The following is a 21667-nucleotide window of genomic DNA, read 5'->3' as shown; positions in this document are numbered from 1 at the left end:
GCGTTCAGAGGTGCACTTCATTCTTCGCCAACATTAACAAAGCGTTCAGTTTTACTTAGCACTCACATTCAATAAAGACAAACACGTCTTTCAGCACTCCCTATGTATTTATGGAAAACTTAGCTGTAGATTCCAACAGGCCACGTTGGATCTGCTGCATTTTATTCTAGTGCTAGGTGGCAGTGCCGCAGGAAAGTCCAAATAATCACGTAAGCCCGAACAATTGGTCTGCGACTGTCTCGCTATAATCGATAACAAATTGAATACCACATCTATTTTGTTATAGCAATAGAATGCCCCATTAAAATAAAGCATGACCAAACAAATCTTGCATATACTTCGTTATATCCGATATTTTGTTATGCCAAAGTTCGAATGTATTCGAAATTTTTTTTTTTAAATGTCAATTTAAAGGTTCCATGGAGTCTGGCAACAAAAGGCTTATTTTCATTGCAAGCTTTTCATTCTAGCTAAACTAGAAGTTTGTAATGTGAATCAAAGGAAAGTATGGTGACTGGTGCACCATGACAATGACAGTAATGAAAGAAAGGAACAGCCCCTCAACAGAAGCATGTAGTCTACTAGAGTGTAGTGCTCGTTGAAAGAGCTAAAGGCAATGCTATAGCAGAGCCCATTGTTTTTAACATGGTTCCAACCTTCCATGGCCCGTCCACTCAGCCTGCGACACACACAGGCTGAGTGGAGACAGTAGATAAGGCGTTCTTCTAATTCTTGTTCCGGGTAGGCTAACACGACTAGTAGCTTTCGCTGTAGTGCACAGAGATGGTAAGATAGACAACTGGCAAAATAACAATGAAGTTACACTCGGTGGCTGAAACGTTCCCGAGTGGCTACTCGCATGGCATTTCTCATATCTACTTTTTCAAACTGTTTTGCCTAAATCGAGGATGAGGTTTGTATGCCACCTCAGGCAAAAAATACTCATTTAACTACTCGTAAATATTTTGCATGAGTGATCTCCTCGCTGTGTTTGTTTGTCTGGACCACACCCGTGGTTCTCCTGTAGCAGAATCATCCACACGAGTCTCTACTTGCCTCAGTCTTTCTCCCTGTAGGCAACAAGAATTGTTGTTGTGCCTTACAGTATTAAATGATTTTAACATTTGACAACTTTGAATAATGAAATTTTGAGTTGAATAGGAATCGAATAGCAAGGAATATTTTATCTGTATTCGAATAACCACACACTCCTGATATATGAGCAAGTGAGCAGATATAAAAGTTAATTACAATATTGATGACATCATTAAGTCCATGAGGAGTCAGTGGGCAACATAAGCAAGTACTATGTAGGCACTCTATTGAGTAAATCTAACATATTTTTAGATATGTTAGACAAAAATTTATGTAAAAAAGAGCATGAACAGTAAATGTCAATAAGGCCCCTACAGCTAACTAGCCTTTAATGCTTGGACTTTACAAGGCATGCTAAATACAAACAGTAAAGTGAAAAAGAGTGAACCAGCAGACACACTGACAAAGTGGAACCTTTGTTAGATCATCAAATTAAACGAACATAATTGAATTTACTAAATTTCAATCGAACCTGGCCTTACTATGTACAAAATGATATGAGCAGACATAAACTGTCAAGATTTAGCATTGCTGCAAAATATTGCCGACCATATTTCAAACATGATGACAATTTAGGCTGTATTTGTTGTATGCTACATTGACATCTACATCACAAAAGCACTTCTTAAAAACCATGACTACAATCCCAAATCACAACCAAAGCAAAGCAAACAATACTTTCTTTGTCGGGTACCTTGTCAGTAACATGCAACATCATGCATAAGAAATTTGCTGCAACTCAGTTTCATGAAGAAAGTCCTTTAATAATGACAATAACTTAAGCAGTTATGGATACAATAAAGGTACACATAATCACTTTTCAAGGCTACCTAACACTCTGCTTCCTTTTGCACTCATACTCAGATAGTGCCAATGGATTTGCATGGCATAGTCTCAATTTAGTCTTCTGCTGAGAGACAAATCACTGTTCACTCAGTAGAAGCCTAGTAGCCCCAGTCATTGGCACATCAATGAACTCTGTTCAATGTGACTTCATTAAAAACTCTAAGTATACAACATGAACCAACAAGCAATCAATGCGCCACTTCTAGGGGGTAGGTTGCATTGTCCGGAAGATGGTGGACAGCTCATCAACAAGTGTCTCGTAGCGGTATGCTACACGAATGTCTGGAACGTTGGTGCGGGTGATGTCATTTCCAGTGGGGCCCTCCCTCTGGTAGTTGGGGCCTAGCCAGTACTGCTTCACCTGAAAGGGCAACAGGTGTTATTGCTCTTTGTCAATGTATGGATTCAACATTTTCTACTGTTTTGGAACAAGAAACATTAGCATTCATTAACCACTTGTGAAAGTTCATTAACAATCGTACACACCAAAATTGAGACTTCAAAATTACAAGCACTAGTGAAAATATTGATGCTTAAGATGTGTTGCATACATCTTAGGTCACTGTAGACTAGGCTTATGTGGTAAGAGTGGTTAATATGAGCTAAATGCGTTCGAAAAAAGAAGTGCGAGTATGTAGACAGCCGGGTGTTCACTAGTTAAAAAAGCATTTGGCCACATTAAGGATTCTCTTCCTTTGATATTTTTGACAGTAATTATCTGCAGTAAACTGTCACTATATCTTCGTGGCAAGGACAGGAAATTGGCTTTGTTATCCCCACGCGGTGCTCTGTTAAAAGTGGAGAGATCATCAAAAAGCCACTCTAATGAGGGAAGTGCACTCCAACAACACAGGAACTTGTTCATATCTAGTACACGGAAACAAAGCTGTGCTGGCAACATGACAATGATTCTGCTGATACCCATGAACACTGGCCTTGTCTGTTGGTTATCATTGCATGGTACAGTCAGTAAAAGCTGCCACCCCGTGGCATAGTGGCCTTCACAGCCCTCTTTGCCTCTTGAGATTAAGTGATTGATACGATGAGAAGTAAAAGGTTGTGGTCACTGTCTATGCTCGAACATCGATCTGCATCGGGGGATCTGCATCGAACATGCCTCATGCAGATCCCCCACTTCTTACTAAGTGCAGCCTGGCACCATTCCAATTTGAATAATGCAGTTTAAAATACCATGCACTGTAGTTGGAACTGCTAAAAACTTCAAATAAAACGATGCTTTGAATAAAGCAATATTTTACAGTGAAGCTGTTAAGGGTTACTTTCCCCACTATCATGTCCGCATGTAGAAAAAAATCCCCACGGCAGAGGTGACGCAGGCACTCCCCGTACGTGGGCTGATCCCAAAGATAGTACAATACCGAGCCGACCCATGGCAAAAGTGAAGCAGGCATTAAGCACTCCCCATATGTGGGCCGATCCCGAAGATAGTGCAACACCGGGCCGACCCGTGGCAGAGGTGCAGTTCGCCATTAAGGGGCGCACATAAATAGCTTTGCCGCTCATCCTTCTTCACAGAGTGGAAGGGCACCGAGTTTTTTACAATGAAGGTTTATTGTAAGAAAACTCCTGAAATTGTCAAGTGTTTCTAAGCATACTTCATGTGCAGTAGAGAAACGTGCCCTGTTTCTGAGTTGGTTAATTATAAAGTTCAAGCGAGCGGCCACAGTTAAGGACACATTCAAACTCAAAGAAAAATGTGACGTTTTTAAGAAGCCTGTTCAGATGTACTAAAGATTTAACGAACATTATGAAGGTAAATCTTCAGCAGGTAGAATTGGTGCCCATAAGGGTTAATAAAAGCGAATGCAGACCTCTAGCAGTGGTTATTCCAAGAGAAAAAAAAAAAAGCTCTTATTTGGCAAGAACTTCAATACTCAAACATGACCAGCATGTATGTCTCACCAATGCTTGACTAACAGAAGTCAACCACACATAAGGTGTTCAGGTTGTGGCACCTACCTGGTGTGGAAAGCCACTCATGACGATGCTGTTACGTGCCAACTCACACATGTCACAGCTGCTCAGTTTCCACACCTGGGCAGCAATGCTGTATTCCTCCATGAGGGGTTCCTGAGCACAAGATTTTAATCATCAAGCCGTCAATGTCTCTGACTGTCATACTGAGGCAACAAAATAATTTAGGGCTTCTGTTAAAAGGAAACTTTAGCACAAGACAAACTTCAAAAACATAAGCAGAAGCAATAAAGTTGCCAACTGTGCGGACAGAACAGATCTCACAATACTCTCATGGTGCCCACTTTGTGAAGTGCAAATGTGGCCATGGGCCCCGGAGGCAAAGTCAAAATGTGTGCAGCAGGTAACAGTAGCACAGAAACAAAAGAAGAAAGCATATTGAAGCACCATGCTTCAATCAGCACTCACTAATGTATAACTAAAGCATTCCATCAATAGCCAACTAAACACTGTCACCCTCAGACAGACATACAGCATGGGAGAAGTTTCAATTGCGTTAACTCTGGAATTCCAAGGGAGAAGGGGACGTATGTTTGGTCTCCTCCTTAATGAAGTCTGTCTTTGTAGTGCTGGTGACTGCAGATTTTCAATAATTAGCTAAATTTGCTGTTCTAATCATATTTATGACTTATCATATTATATGATTTATCACATTTATGACTGCACTGAGAGAAAAGGTCAGTACCTTGGTGAAGTGAAACTGGAGAGGGTCATCGGTCGAGAGAGAGACGCACAGGCCTCTGCTGAGGTACTCTGGAAGCGGGTTCCGGTGGTAGTTGAGGAACAGCGAGTTGTTGCTCAATGGTGACATGGCAATGCCAATCTGTGCCAGGTAGTACAGGTACTGAAGAACTGGAACCTGCATGTCACACAAGGCAGAGAAAGACAGGCATGAGTTTTGATTGCACATTCCTAATGATACCCATGTGCTAATGGCAGGAAGTCCGTACTTAATGACACATGGCATAAGGAAAACAACACAAATTGAATTAAGCCTGAAAAAGAAGCCCAACTAGTTTTGTGAAAATCAAGAGCAGATGATGCACATCTGCTGCTGCACGAGTAGTAAACTTAATACTGTGATTCATCATCATCATCATCATCATCATCATCATAAGCAGCAGCAGCCTGTTCTATGTCCACTGCAGGACGAAGGCATCTCCCTGCGATCTCCAATTACCTCTGTCCTGCGCCAACCGATTCCAACTAGCGCCCGCAAATTTCCCAATTTCATCGCTCCATCTAATTTTTTGTCGTCCTCGACTGTGTTTTCTTTCTCTTGGTACCCATTCTGTAACCATAATGGTCCAATGGTTATCTAACCGGCGCATTACATGACCTGCCCAGCTCCATTTTTTCCTCTTGATGTCAATTAGGATATCGTCTATACCCGTTCGCTCTCTGATCCAAACTGCTCTCTTTCTGTCTCTTAAAGCTATGCCTAGCAATCTTCGTTCCATTGCTCTTTGCGCGTTCCTTGAATTGTTCCCAAGCTTCCTTGTCAGTCTCCAAGTCTCTGCCCTATATGTCAGCACTGGTAAAATGTACTGATTGTACACCTTCCTTTTCAATGATAATGGTAAGCTTCCAGTCAGGAGCTGACAATATCTGCTGTATGCACTCCAACCCATTCTTATTCTTCTGTGAATTTCCTTCCCATAATCAGGGTTCCCTGTGATTAATCGACCTAGGTAAACATACTCCTTCAGAGACTCTAGAGGCTGACTGGCGATCCTGAACTCTTGTTGCTTTGCCTGGTTATTTATCATTATCTTTGTATTCTGCGTATTTATCTTCAACCTCACTCTTACACTTTCCCTGTTGAGGTACTCAATCATTCATTGTAACTCCTCTGCATTGCTGCTGAATAGAACGTCATCGGCAAACCGAAGGTTGCTGAGGTATTCGCTGTCGATCCTCATTCCTGAGCCTTCCCAGTTTAATAGCTTGAATACTCCTTCTAAGTACGCAGTGAATAGCATTGGAGAGATTGTGTCTCCTTGTCTGACTCCTTTCTTTATAGGTAACTTCCTGCTTTTCTTCTGTAGAATTAAGGCCGCTGTGAAGTTTCTGTAGATATTATTTACGTAAGCGGTCTCTGTTCCTTGATTACGTAATGCCTCTATGACTGCTGGTATTACTACTGAATCAAAGGCCTTTTAGTAATCTATGAAAGCCATATAGAGAGGCTAATTGTACTCTGTGGATTTCTCGATAACCTGATTGATGACATGGATGTGATCCATTGTAGAGTATCCCTTCCTGAAGCCAGCTTGTTCTCTTGGTTGACTAAAGTCCAGTGTTGCCCTTATTCTATAGGAGATTATTTTGGAAAATATTTTATATAATACTGGGAGTAAGCTAATGGGCCTATAATTTTTCAATTCTTTAACGTTTCCCTTTTTGTGGATTAGTGTAATGTTGGCATCCTTCCAGTTTTCTGGGACCCTTGCAGTTGATAGACACTTCGTATAAAGAGCTGCCAGTTTTCCAAGCATTATGTCTCCTCCATCTTTAATTAAATCGACTGTTATTCCATCTTCCCCTGCCGCTCTTCCTCGTTTCATGTCTTGCAAGGCCCTTCTGACCTCATCGCTAGTTATTGGATGAGTTTTTGTATGTTGTTCATTGCTGTTTGTAATTGAGGTATCCTGACTCCTCTGGATACTGTACAGGTCAGTATAGAATTCTTCCGCTGCTTTTACTATATCTTCGAGATGGCTTATGATATTACCTTGCTTATCTTTTAGTGCATACATCTTGGTTTGTCTTATGCCAAGTTTCTTTCTCACTGATTTCAGGCTGCGTCCATGTTTTGCGGCTTCTTCAGTCTTTCTCACATTATAGTTTCGAACATCACTTATTTTCGCCTTGTTGATCAGTTTTGGCAGTTCTGCGAATTCTATCTTATCTCTTGAGTTGGACATTTTCATTTTTTTGTCGTTTCTTTATTAGGCCCTTTGTTACTTGGGAGAGCTTGCCTACTGGTTGCCTTGGTGCCTGGCCTCCCACTTCAAATGCTGCCTCTGAAGCCAATCTAGTTACAGTTTCATTCATTAGCTCTATGTCATCATCATCTCGCTGTTCTAAGGCTGCATATTTGTTTGCATGTAACAGCCTGAATTTGTCTGCTTTTACCTTTACTGCCTCAAAATTGACCTGCTTCTTCTTGACCAATTTTGCTCTTTCTCTCTTCAAATTGAGGTGAATCCTAGCCCTCACTAACCTATGATCATTGCACTTTACCCTACCTATCACTTCTACATCCTGCACTATGCTGGGGTCGGCAGAAAGTATGAAGTCAATTTCATTTCTTGTGTCACCATGGCTTTTCCAGGTACACTTTTTGTTGCTATGCTTCTTGAAAAAGGTGTTCATTATTCGAAGCTTATTCCTTTCTGCGAATTCTACCAGCATCTCTCCTCTAGCGTTCCTACAATCGACGCCGTATTTGCCAATTGCTTGTTCCCAAGCCTGCCTTTTCCACACTTTTGCATTGAAGTCGCCCATTACTATAGTATATGGACATATTATAAGTCACTCCTGAATAACTTGCATAAGACAGGATGGCATGCTTTTTCTTTCTCCCTTATGTCACGTCGTAATCCGTGTTGTAAACAATTTTTTTCTGTGCAATCCACACCCCATTGTGTGACATCAGCAGCTTTAGAAGCTTAGATGTTCATACTCGCACTTTTACTCAATCATGTTTCCTTGTCTTCCATACATAAAAAGATTAATCATAGGATGGCATCAGATGTGGATGGTAATCAAGGACAGATGTGGGAAGCTTTCCCGTAAGCAATGCATCACACAACAATAAAGTGAAATATGCTGAATTTTTTTTTCTTTGCTTATATGTTTTTCACATGGCACACCAGGAGAGAGACAATACCGACAACATTGTTTCCTATGTGGTTTTATACAGTGTGTTTGAAACATCTAGCCCAGCTTTTCACCAGTGGAGTCAGCTGGCCTACAGAGAATTTGAGAACAGATTCTGAAAAGGGGTGGGATTGTTTTGCTTTCTTCCAGCCTCTGGCTAACATTGGCTACATTCACAATGTTGTACAGTCAGTGTCAGAAGGTTATGAACAGCAGAATCTGACAAAACACTCCATTTTTGAGCAGTTTGTGGCTGTATCCAGTAAAACCGTACAAAGCTATGTTATTTGCACACACTAGTATAGGCTGGGGATCAGGCACTGTGCCCAGGCTGGGGAAATGTTCGACTTTTTTTCAGGTCTCACAGTCCATAATTTTTTTACATGAACTGTACATCATCATGAGCCAAGAAAGAGCTGGCAAGAGCTGTCACTTCAAAGCATTAGGAAAAGAAAAATGATACTTAAAGAGTGCTGCTTATGTTGCCTGCTTGTTTTGCACTGAGCAGCCAACCACAAACTAAACAAGCATAGATGCTAGCTTAATCTCCAAATATATTTCAACGAAAGCACAACACAAACAAGTGTGCTTCCCCACCTTCCTCAGAAGAAGCCCGTGGTTGATGTTCTCTGAGAGCAGATAGCCGCCTACGAGATGCTGCACAGGACCTGCCTCTCCGCAGTGTGGTCGTAGTACAAAAAGATTCAAGCCACGCATCCTGGATGAGTTGAGAAGGGAAAAGCAAGGCAACACCTTCATCAATGAGCTGCGACATACGCTAAGCCCCGGGTCAAGGCACAAAGGTGGCAGGATTGCCAAAAGCTTTCAAGGATTTCATGGATTTCATAACGTCACATGTCCTGGGTTTTTTTTTTTTTGCTGCAGACATTCAGTGATATCAAAATACTGCTCCAACATATGACGTGCTTGTGGCGACAAATACCCTGTTCACCATGATCCTTGGTTCACCATGATTCACAATGATGCTCCAGAATTGTAACCATGGCCCACTAAAAGGTTGAGCACTACCTGTCAACTGAAGCTGAACTTAAGCTGTGGAATTAATCAACATGGTTAATTAGAAAACATGCTTGCAGCATTGGCTGCCACCAAATTCTTTCTTTGTCTCGGGGGCTTAAGTTTTTTTGCTCAGTAAACTAACTTCTCTGTGTCATAGCCTTACATATCATCATTAACATGTAACGATATCAGCTGTCACTGTAATAACAAAGAAAAAAATATGCTCAGTGATATCTAGAAGCTACAGCTGTTTTCAGCTGTGATAAAAACGAACGATGCATTTCCATTCCAGCTGCTCTCTTAATGTCTGGGACCTGAGTGACTAATGAAGGTGACAATAAATGTTCTACGTTGAACCTTGCAATTCACACAAGTGCACCTACTCTAAAATTTGTCATGAAATGTGAATAAGCACAGATATTTTTGCACTTGTTAGAAAATGACACTTTCACAATATTGTACCCATCCCCGTCTCCTAGCATTTATCACCTAGTTGGCTGCATGTAATTACTAACACTCAAAGTACTTCTGTGGATATTTCAGCCTTAACTTGTTTTTGTGTCTTAATAGAGAGACATCAAATCACAGGTGTCAATGTACATGAACATGTTAACCAGCACATCTGTCTAGCTTTATTGGATACAAAATCAGCGAAAGCAAATACCAACATATAGTACCTGTCAGGGCAAAAAAATGAATTGAAAATGTATTTTCTCTGAAATTGTTTTTGACTTCCTAAAATTCCTAAACACTGTGCAGTTGACAGCAGCATGAAGCCACCTAAGGATGATGTGGTTAAACTGAAGCCAATAATCAGAAAAAGTGTGTATCAAAAAAACATCTCATTCTGCGATTAAACAAGGACATTATTTTATGCTAAAACATAAGGACTTAAATTTTGATGTATGCACTCTCTTAACGCAGTATGCGGTTCCGCACTTTCCATCGCTAGTACAGAGCACATGACTCCTGTCTAGAGAACATGAGATCTGCATGCTCGGAGCTACATGAGCAACACTTAGCAATAACATCTGGTTTGAGACTGCCTTGATGCGAGTATGCCGAGCTACATTTATAAGATGACTTGTCTGCTCTTGCCCTAGTCTATCATGACATCCTTTGACACCTACTTTTACTGTCAGGACTGCTGTCTGCAGTGCCGTGTAATGAAACAAAACTGAAGATTACGCATGTAAGTGTAGGCTACAAAAATGCTTTGTGTGCATAAAGTTGAGAGCTCTGTTCTGCTTGTGTCATCATTCTGCCAACTGGCACATTTATATTGCCTGTACAAAACCTAAAACTCCTGCTAACAGCTTGGCAGTTCATCACCGTTGCCTATGCATGCATTTCACAGAACTCATTTAGTTGCGGAGACGGCATGAGATGCAATTACTGAACATGAAAATAGCATCAGCAATGGGTTCAGCAGGTTTTAACAGTAATTTTATCTTTATTGTAGCGGGCACTAAGAACATAGATGCCACAACACATTAGGCTGAAATTGCTTTTGTTGGACAAAGTTGTAAAGTCATATGTTAACCCTAGACATAACTAAGTCAGTAAAATCGGCAACTTGCTTCGCTATATTGAAATTTAGTTGCATTGAAATTCGACCTCTTATGCAAATAAGTACAGTTGCCAATCGATCGCGGGCGAGACTGAGCTGCGATCGTCAGCTCCCCTCGCACGCGTTCACTCCCACATGCAGCGTAGGGCGTGGGGAGACGGTGTTATCGCCCTTGGACTTTACACAGAACCTGATGGCGACGGAAGAAATGCGTTTGGGGTGTCCATATAATTGCTATCGCAACAAAAAGCAAACTTGAATTCATCATTTTGATGAATTTGAGAGTCGGCGACAAATGATACGGTTTCACGCCACGTCAACGATATTGTCACATCGGCAGTAGGAATTAAGCGAAACCAGCCATGCTTTCACATGCACTCCACCCCCACAGCTGATAGTGTCGTCCGCACTAGGACGATGCTATCAGGAAAAGCGCCAGCAGTGGGTAGCGAATGCTTCATCTGCTTCTCGCTCCAACGGGTCACTGAAACTTGAGATTACGCAATCTCCAATACTCAATGCACGGGAAGACAGCTTACATGATGCCACGCCCTCTCGACACACCCACTATTTGCACAGCGGCAAATTACCTCTAAAGCAGGATGTGCAGCTGCGTCTAGCCGTGCTTACAGCCATGCGCAGCTACGACCAAGACGCCCACCAGAAATCGAGACCTGCGCAACTTTACCCCTCTCCCCCTTCCCCCTCCTCGGCCCCCTCGCGTGCACTTGATCAACTTATCGCGAGCTCCCTCCCCCTCCACCTCTTTCTCTGTGCTCGAGCGGGAAGGTGGCACTAGTGAAGCCACCATCTTTCTTGTCGCACCCTTGCACACTTTCTTTCACTTTATTTCACAAAGTGCACGGGGTGCGATAGGATCTCGTAGCACTCACGCCGAGCACGATTTGAGAGGTGCATTTGGAAGCAGCCGCTTATAATTAAAACATTTGACCATCTGCATCCACGGATGTTGCCATTTATTGACTCGGCATACCTTTGCGCTGGAAGCGAAATTTCATTATATTGAAATTGCATACAAACACAGTTCGTTATATGGAGCTTCTAAATACATGGTTTTTGATGGATAAGAGGCTATGAAACGGTAAATACTTCGTTATATCGAGAATTCTGTTATCTGAAGTTCATTAGATGGTGGTTTATAATTACCCCATATGAATTCCCACAATTTTCTGACAAAACTACTCTAGTTTTGTAACGCAGCCCCATAGACAGATTCTGATGGCAAAATCAACTGCCAAAGCATGCAGCGACCAACAGGATGAGAGGAGACAAGTCACTTCGTAAATATGGCTATGCATGTTTACATTGAGCTGGTCTTAAACCAAGTAGTATTATCACTCTATGTTGCTCATGTAGTCGCAAGCCTGCAGTTCCCGTGTTCTCTAAACAGGTGTCATGCCCTGTTTACTAGTAAGCAGCCTTCACGTTTAACTTCTTTCATTATGTCCATGTTTCCTGCACTGTCTTCTGTCAGTTAAACCTCCAATGAAACAAAAACTGTCTATACTAAGAAAGAAAGCAATAGCGAGTAAATAGCAAGGTGACAATCATTGGATGCTTAACTTCCTGCATAGCCCTCAAGGCCAGTGCCATTGCATCCACCAGTATTTCAAAATAAAGGCCTTTACTGACCAGCTAAGAACTGACATGCTTACTTTCTGAAGTGGTTGAGGACACACATGTTGGCATACATGTAGTACAGGTAGTAGTTGTATGCTGGGTTTTCTGTGTCGGTGTACTGCTTGGGTAGCGGCACATCCTTGTCAATCATGGGGTACTCGGGCTTAGATTCGTCATCCACAGAATCAAAGCCCACAATCTAACAAAAAAGTAGCAGAAACAATGCTTGGGATAAATTCAGTGCTAACATAAGAGAGTGTTATATGATGCAACGTAAGCCCAGAAAACATGGTACCTTATTTTAACATGGAGGGAACGAAAAGAATTTGCATGACTCACTTCCACTAGTGCCATAATTAAAGAAATGAATTATGAGAACAGGAGGCGATCTAACATCACGAGTTTTACCCACTTGCAGAAATGGAGTCTGGATAGCCAAAATTAATATAGCTGTGATGACTAGCTATATTTAGGATGAAAATATAACACTTCAACAGAACAACTATTTCATTTTATGTTAACTTTGCCAGACAGAATGAAGATCAAAAGCAGGCAAAGATGAAATTACTTGCCACAGAGAAAATTTGACAAGAGCTAACATCTCTAAAGTTAAATGCACTCACACTTTTTCAACTGTGATGAGCCAACATAGGAATAGTTAAGATTCTCACAGATGCAATAAAAAAGGAAACAGTAAAAAAATTAATCAGCAACATCTAGCAAAATACTGCAGTGGTATTCTGCCAATCATTTAAAAACCATTTGCTTCTTAATTGATGGTTGAAGTCCCAATGTGCAAATTTGCTTTAAAGTGAGACAATATGCAATAGGAACAAACTGATCGAGTTCTATGAATATGACACATGTACTAATTAACTTATCCTTTTTCCCGGGACTGCATTTAACCAAGACTATATCAGACACCCACAGGCTTTTCGACAGCTAGGAGGACGTCACGAAGCATTTCATCAAAATGCTGGCTTATGCTTCATATTCTCACGTTGAAACTCTGTAAGGGCTCTGGCGGAGTGGTCAAGTGCATCCCTTGGTTATTATGCGGCAATTAGCAACTGGCGTTTGTTGAATCCTTGATTACAACGAGGAGCAGTCCCTGTATTGATTGAAACTTTTGAGCTGTGCTTGCTTAAGCCTAGGAAGGCTCGGATTAATAATGAAGTTCACTAACACAGACTGCTGTTGTAGGTTCAGCCATAGGTTCTCTGAACAGCAGCGAGCAGACTTGGAGCTAAGAAGCCTTGTTGAGTTCTTGGAAGGGAAGACAGACTTTGTCCCAAGGGTATTTAAGTATGGATTATCTTCTTTTCCAATGCAAAACAATGTTCTCGTAAAGAAAAACTTTTGAGCCAGTCCTCGCCAACAACTTTATGGTTGTGCGTTCAGCACTGTGACCAGAGGTTCACATGCGACCATGCCCTTCATGATGACCCAATGGCAGGACATCTTGGCTTTTCTTGTATGCGCATGAGGGTTCAGGAGAAGTATTACTGGCCCCGCTTGAGTGCCAATGTCGCCCATTACATCAAGAGGCACCATGACTGCCAGCGATGCAAGCCACCACCAACAAGGCCAGCAGAGTTGCTACAGCTGATCAAGTCTCCTTGCTGACCATTTAAGCAGATAGGGATAGACTCGTTGGGGCCCTTTCTGATGTGAACATCTGGAAACAAGTGGATTGTCATGGCCCCCGGCTACCTTATTCGCTACACTGAACCAAAAACCCTGTCAAAAGATAGTGTGGCAGCAGTTGTGAAATTCTTCGTCCAGAACATCCTGCTGCGACGTAGTGCTCCAGAAGTCCTCACTACCAAGAGAACAACAGCTTTTACAGCTGAACTTGCTCAAGTCATCCTGAAATACAGCCAGACAAGTCACCAGAGCACAACTGCCTACCATCTGCAGATGAATGGTCTAATGGAACATGCCTGAACAAGATGCTTGCTGACATGTTAGTGATGTATGTCGACATATAACGCAAGACGTGGGATGCTGTTCCTACATAAGTAAGCTTCACTTACAACACGGCAATGCAAGAAACAACATCGATTACATGGTTCAAGTTAGTTTACAGAAGGAATCCAATGATGACTCTCGACATCATGCTGCTGTATGTCACCAACAAAGGGAATCTCGATGTCGCCACCTACCAACAGCGCGCCAAAGAAACACAACTCACCTGCCTTTACCTCAACAACTATCAAAGGACAGACAGCCAACACTACAATCTTCTACAAGGCTACAAGGAATACCAGCACAAAGACCGCGTGTTTGGGTTTGGACCCCAATTCGCCAACGAGGACTTAGTGAGAAACTTTTGCGACATAATTTTAGGCCCTACAAGATCATCTGATGTGTTGGTGCACTCGACTATGAGGTCATGCCGGACAGCATTTCGCTGTCACAGAGGCGTCGCTTGCGACCTGAAGTAGTCCATGTTTTGTACCTTAAGGCTTTCTACCAGGAATAATGAACTCTGGGACATTGTTTCTCTTTCTGTTCGTTATTTTTCTTTGCTATGTGTGCATCAGTTTTTGCTCTTGCATTTGTGGCATCGGCACAATGCTTTTTAAGAGGGGGGCATTGACATGTGTACTTATTTATCCTTTTTTAGGGGACTGCATTTCACCAGCTAACAACTTCATGTTATCGCTCAGCACAAGATGTGCCTGCGTGATCTGGAACTTACTCAAACGTTATTAGAAAGTTTTAGAATAAGGGCCCCAAATGTTTTGGGGCCCTAAAGAAATAGCATCGAAGCTACTGCACATGCGTGAAACGCAAACTATGTTTGAGTTTCACGCATGCGTGAACTCAGCGCGATTACCAAAAGCTTTGCGTAAACAAACATGGCAGCAGCCATCGAAGCGATGGCTCTAACCTAACATCAAACTGGGCTGGATTCGTGGTAACATGTGATGTTCGTAAGCTAGGAGAAGTGACTGTGGTTATCGTTTTCTCTCAACTAATGTGTATAATGAAAATTGATTCGTTAGATGCTGCTGATTCCAAATTTGATCGTCGATTCATGGCTCGTAGGCCTAACACGGCTTAACTTGGCTGGTGAAGGCATGTAAAGTTGGTTACTCAAAAATAAGCACAACATATTGTTTGCTGCTAATAGAATAACCCCTAAATTGTAATTAGACGCAAAAAAACTTGTCAAAATTACTATTTTTATCATAAAATGGTATATTTTATTTTAATGTTCATAATATGTTTTCTTTGATGCCGTAGTGGCACTGCAAGCAAAAGACACTATCTGGAAATGCAAAGCCATAGCAAAGCCCAATTCTAAAATTCTTTGCTCCTGAGTGCCTCAACGCTAACACCCGCAAAGCTCTTTGGGGCCCAAAACTTTTGGGGCTCCTATTCTAAACCTTTCTATTGTTGATTCTATCCGCTGTGTTTGTTCTCGAACAACTTTGTGTACTCAGATTGTATGCCCGACACGAATTGTGCAGTACTTTGTGGAAGGCATGCAGGCACCAGCAATTATGCTGGAACGGTTGACAAGTAACGTATAAAAGCCAACGCGTTTAACCCACAGACCAGATTTTTATGATCGCTGAGACTGTATTCACCACTATCATTGTGCTTTGAGTGTCACTTGTATTATTAGGCACAGGTTCGGCCAGTAAAGAGTTGGTAATGTTTTGAATTTATGCTTTTGACAGTGTCTTATTCTACACCGTCACAAGAACGTGACAATATGTTGGTTAGGTTTCTTCAAAACTCAGCATATTATGAAAGCCACCTGATATTTGTAAAGGCTTTAGGAAGGCTGTTCTCCAGTATAGCCATGCTATAGCCATGCTAAAGATTTAGGTTGAACTCCATGCACAGGCATACTGAATATAAAAAATGACATGGAGTGATCAAGAACTGCAATGTGCCTGCTACCATATTACCTCTGTCCTGCAGCTACCATTGTGTCAGCGGCACTATACACTTCAGAAGTGGTCTTCCAAGGCATCTTAGATTAAATGTTTTGGTGAATAAACAAGATTACTTTCAAGTGCAACAAGCACAATTACGCCTATAACATCTTAACCAACACTATGACATTTCTCATGCTTAAGGGGCTATGTTAAACCATCTTATCAAGCAGTAACCAGCAATATGCTAGTACCTCTGATTTGAAACCTGCAATCTATTACGATTACATAAAATGATCAGCGACGGGTGGAGGATTCAGTCAGGCCTTGCATCTGTGTATTTTTGTACACTTAATCATCGATGCTTTGAGTTCTCTTCGGGTCCCCTGGTGGTTGACGTGTCAGGGCCGGTGTATGTATACTTTTAACCAGCTGTTCGTTGTCCCCTCAGCAAAATCAATTGCATTATGTCTTCAGGCTTCATGACAAAGCACCCAATGATCACCATCACTGTTTATGGCTTGACCACTGAACAAGTAACCATGAAGGGTCAGCATCTGCAGGACTTGCAGAACTATTGCAAGGCATTCTATGTTTCAGTCACATTTTGTGACCGCACATTAATAAGTGCCTCATGAGCCATAATTTATTTACTGCAACAAATGATGGTTGTGGCAAGTGACCTTGTGAGTGGATCATATACATAAAGAGATTGCTTACTTCCACACACTGAAATTCCTCCCAATATGTATTATTTGGGCCTCCGTTGCTAACTTAGACTCCAATTTAAGTTTTGAAGCTCTTTAGGTTATTGTCTTGTTGAAATATAGTGACACCTAAATACTCCTTTGTGAGAACAGTGAACAAAAAAGTTAAATTTGGCAGCACAAATTTCTGTCTGCTGATTAAGCGAAAAAATTTGGATGATGCTTAAGCTTTCTCTAGGAGTGGAATGCGACAGTATTCAAAGATCACTGACTGCTTCTCATGCTTCCTGGCAACTGCAGGATATCCAACTGTAATATTTACTGGGAAATGCTCGCAGCAAATGCTATGCACAAAGGCAGGCTTTAGGTAGATACACGGCCTCTTGCGTGGGCCGCAATGCGACGGAGGTGAGCACCATCTGTAAGTGTTTCAAGGAAGCGGGGGCGCTGCTACGTGGACTCCCAGATATTCATGCGCCAGTGCACGCAAATGGCGGATGCCGTCGGTGGTCTATGAATTGTAGAAACGCTGGAAAAGGGGTTTGTTTCAGTTTTCACATAGCAGAACTTTGTTTCTCGTATATTCAAATTACAATTCGAGAGCTATCATCTCTGTAGGTTGTGTGCAAGTCGTACCTTACAATTTTTTAAAAGTATTTTAGCTTGAGAAATACATACAATAAGGTCAGTAAGTTCCTTGTGCCACATGGAGGGCCTGGGTATGGGTGGTTCGAAAATCTTTTTTTACCGAAGTGACGTCCGATGCCGACACCGGATTTCCTGCAACACGAGTTCCTTAACGCCATTGTGTAAAACTCACGTATTGAAGAAACTGGTGCAGCTCTGGATGTGAGCTCGGGTCATTGGTGACCTCAAAGAGAGGCATGAAGATGTTCTCCAGAATTTCCTCAAAGTTATTCACAATGTTGTTGGACTTGAATACATCGCTAGAGGTGGAGAGAAAATAATTGCAATGTAATGCTTGCATTAAGATGGAGGAGCCAAACTGTGGACATACAAAATGAGCATATGTGTACATGCAGATTATCTGAACCAACATATCTAGCAATAAAACACTGAAGTTCACACTTGCAACACTTGCACTTATTTGTGCCCATAGAGCTGGACACTGACAGGAATATACCTACTATGCGATATAAGCATTCATTTCCAAGATCTATGTTGGAAGTGGTGACCATGTATATTATCACGCTGCTGAAGCCTTGTTTATCTGAGAAAGCGAGAGCTTGTCCATTTTTAGTGTGGCTGAACAATTATAACCTCAGTGGTCTAGATATCTTTATCAGAACCCACAACATTTCAAACATTATTTCTGATCAGACATCTCTTGTACCAGTATTTGAAGATTACCATGCTAGTACTTGACTGAGTGAAATTCTGATTAGAGTGATTTGCTTGGCATGTGACAGCAGATGCATGAAGTTTCGTAAACAACAGTAATGAGGGATGAGAAAACTTTCAAGCTACTAAGCCATCTTTAAGCTGGGTAAGTTCACCACAACTTCATAGAAATAGGCCATGCAGCATTCACAACATGACAGAAAGACACATGTCATCACTCACTAGAGTCGGGGCACTTGGACAAGCCAGCGGACGTTGTCCGAGTACATGGTATTCCGAACAGCCCACTTGGCCAGCTTGTCCCACTCATTGCGTGATCGGCCGTAGATCGAAAGCCGCAGCTCCGCATTCTGGTATTTGCTCTCTTCCAGGTCACTCATCACCTCCTGGAATGCAAAAGGCAGTAATAGTGCAGAACTGCAAGATGGAGTACTTTCAGCATTTAATCTGCCCTAGCTATAGCCTCTAGCAGTTTTTCTCACAAACATAAGCGCCTTCACTTTGTACTGCAGGAATGTTGTTCATAAGTCAATGAAAAGAGCTGCAACCTGGCAACAAAATACTGAAGACTTCAGTAAGTCTTTCCTGTCTGTAGATACTACTAACATCAATAATTTGACAAGTCACCAACATTATTCAAGTGAAAGTCTTTATCAGTATTCAGGATTGCTTAACATCACTTACATCATCAACAAAAGCGATAGGTTGAAAATGCTATATATCATTCACAATCAAAAGTTATACACTGAAAATATGATTGCCACCCTCTCTTTATGATCTTTACATTCTCTGCTGCCTCATACAGATTAACGCATGAACTAGGCAAATGAGGTTTGGTATAAAATAAATAGTAGGTGTACGAGTGTAATCGCTATTAGAGTTTCTTTTATTAACCAAGCTAGAAGACATGGTGCTTGCGCAGCAACCTTTAGAGAGAGAGAGAGTGAACTTTAATGAGCACCAGCAGTTTAGTTGGCTGGGCCTAGGCCTCCCACGATGGGACGTCGAGGTCTTGCCTCTTCGCCGCTTCGTAGGCCTGCTGGGTTGCCCAGAGTTGGTCGTCGAGATGGGAGCTGCGCAGGACGGCTCCCATTCTATTCTACCAGAATTTTCTTGCATGACAAGCAACATTTAAATCTTTTGTGCATATTGTCCCGCATATATGTTTACTGCATAAAATACCAACTGCCTGATGGTAACTTGCTCTCTTTTACTGATCACCTAGATAAGCTTTTGAGCTCTATATGCGTGAATGTATGACAACATATATAAATGAATACTCAAAGGTAATAGTAACATAAATTTATGAAATCTTTTTCAAATCAGGTGACACTATTATGCACTGTAGATTCAAATGGCCATACGCTTTTAGCAAACACAGCAATGTGTGTTATGGCCTCATTCACTTGTTCAACAGTGCCATTTTTAGCACAAACATTAGTGTGGACTGTGTGTGGTATAAGGAACATTGCGCTCCCGTATCAGTGACCATTTTCTTATTCATTTGTAAAAATTGTGGTCAAATCAATACCCCAAGAAGTCAACAATAAAAAATAAAACACAGCTCAAATTTTGGATGCCTTTCTTGAAAGGCTCAAGAAAGAAAAACAAAAAGAAGCTTGATGTTGTGAACTGGCAGAAGCAGCTTATGAGGCATTTATTTATATTTTTTAGGCGCATCAACTAAGCGTACGTAATTTAAATAATGAGTACCAAAATACATGGTAACGACTGTAAGCCACGGATTATCCATGAGTGCTTAAAAAGAATAAAACAAAAAATGAGAGTCTATAAAAAATTTCTTAAAACTAAATAAAGTGCTGATCTTCAAATATTTAAGCCGCACCACAATAAGCTGACCTATCTTTCTTGGGAGTGAGAAGAGCAAGTACCTGCTTAGATGGGAATGCTGTGATGGAATAACAGATGCGTGAAAAAAGCTTCATAGGCTGCTAAAACATGTGCAGCTGTGATAGGGTGTTGCTGAACTCATCACAAATGGTCAACACATACATAGGTTAGAGCTTGTTGAACAATTTGAAAAGCTTTTTAAGGATGCAGTCACTATTGGACAACTCACTTCTCCTGTAGCATATCACATCAATAAAAATGACCACAATCTATTATTTAGAACCAACTAATCAAATTGAGATGCAAGACATCTAAGCCTCTTTTAAATATAGAGTGCCAGATATTGACGATATTCAGACTGAATCAGTAATGTTGGCGCTTGAAATTATCGCTCCCCTGCTTGCTCGCATTCAGAACCTTGCATTATTGACGGGTTGCCTTCCGAAAATGATGAAGATTTCTAAAGTTATTGTCTTGTATAAAAAGAATGATAAGAATGAATTTCCAAACTACAGGCCAATCTCCATTTTGCTGAGATTTTTCAAAGGACTGGAGAAAATGACTTACATATGGCTAACTAAATTTTGTAAAGCGTCGCAATTTAAAAGCCAATCCCAGTATCTATGATTTTCTCCATGGTAGGCTTACTGAAACTGTCTTGCCAGCTCAGAAGGAAATTACTCTTAAAGATTTTGAATTGAGACAGCTATGTATAGGTATTTATATTGCATTTTTGAAAGGCTTTTGGTTGCCTTAATCATAAAATGCTATCTTAAAAAATTGCAATTAAATGGTGCTTGTGGCAAGCCACTCCTTTTTATTAAGCCTTACTAGCAACACAGACAATATGTAAGCATAGGGACAGCAGTCTCACCTTTTTCATCTTTTCATCAAATATTTACTGCCATTCAACAAGGAAGTATTTTGGGTCCTTGACATCAACAACATTATGCAAAATCAGCAAAAAGCCAACCTCTATCGTGTATGCCAATGACACCAGCCTCTTCCTTACCGGCAGTGCTTCACACCTAAAATTAATAATGCCCTCAAACATCTGCATACTTGGAGTGAAGCCAGCTCGTAGATAAATTATGGCAAAAATGAAAACTGTTCATTTTCATCCATGCCAACTTACAGTTACTCATTACAGCCAAATATTTCCAGGCAATTTCACAACAGTTAGCTCACACAATAAAATTTTTTGGTGTGCTTTTTCATAATAACATGACATGGGATGATAATTTTGACTATGTTAAAACATACATATCTAAGAGTGTAGGTATTACTGCAAAATTTCAACACATTCTACCTGTATCAATAAAACTTAATCTATAACGCACTGTGTTTCTCTCATGTAAATTACTGTTTCTTGGTAAGGGGAAATTTAACAACAAGAAAAGAATTCACGCAGAAACTACTCTGGGAGTGTCTAAGCATGTGTAAGCATTGTGCCACTTGCTCATCTCCCCAATGCCTGGTGTCATCATGAATTTTATGAAGCTTGATCTGACCAGTATAAACGACAGCACTGTGGCCATGGGATCTGCTGCAGACGACAGCGTGAATTGATGATGCAAACAAACTACTGCAGGTGGCGGCGCCAGGTGAACTGATGACGTTCCAATCATTATAAACCATTATTGCTCCTTAGCACCTTATCCATCCGTGTCGAACCATTATCAGCCATAATCAAGTGTACTCCGACAGCGGCTGCATATGGTGTAGCATATTGAAACCGATCTGCGGTGGGGACAGAGTGCGCTGAGTGCTGATAGCTTTGTGTTCTAGCCACTTTCATGTTA

At 41.3% G+C, this 21667-nt stretch overlaps 1 protein-coding gene across 6 annotated transcripts in view; it reads right to left on the bottom strand.

Annotated features, from left to right (window-relative positions):
• Positions 1-1838: 1838 nt before the first annotated feature.
• AMPdeam (AMP deaminase) overlaps positions 1839-21667 on the bottom strand; it is a 138080-nt gene continuing 118251 nt past the window's right edge. For all 6 annotated transcript variants that reach the window (XM_055071390.2, XM_055071391.2, XM_055071393.2 and 3 more), the window contains 7 exons: positions 18237-18400; positions 17473-17599; positions 12088-12251; positions 8419-8539; positions 4622-4795; positions 3922-4032; positions 1839-2302 (listed from right to left, as the gene is read on the bottom strand). In XM_055071390.2, the coding sequence (XP_054927365.1) occupies positions 2144-2302; positions 3922-4032; positions 4622-4795; positions 8419-8539; positions 12088-12251; positions 17473-17599; positions 18237-18400 (1020 nt within the window). In that variant the 3' untranslated portion in view covers positions 1839-2143. The remainder of the gene's footprint in view (positions 2303-3921; positions 4033-4621; positions 4796-8418; positions 8540-12087; positions 12252-17472; positions 17600-18236; positions 18401-21667) is intronic.

The sequence above is a fragment of the Dermacentor andersoni genome, chromosome 5, assembly GCF_023375885.2.
Source record: "Dermacentor andersoni chromosome 5, qqDerAnde1_hic_scaffold, whole genome shotgun sequence".
Classification (NCBI taxonomy): Eukaryota; Metazoa; Arthropoda; class Arachnida; order Ixodida; family Ixodidae; genus Dermacentor; species Dermacentor andersoni.
Note: the sequence above shows the minus strand (reverse complement) of the source record. Positions and strands in the feature narration are given on the sequence as shown.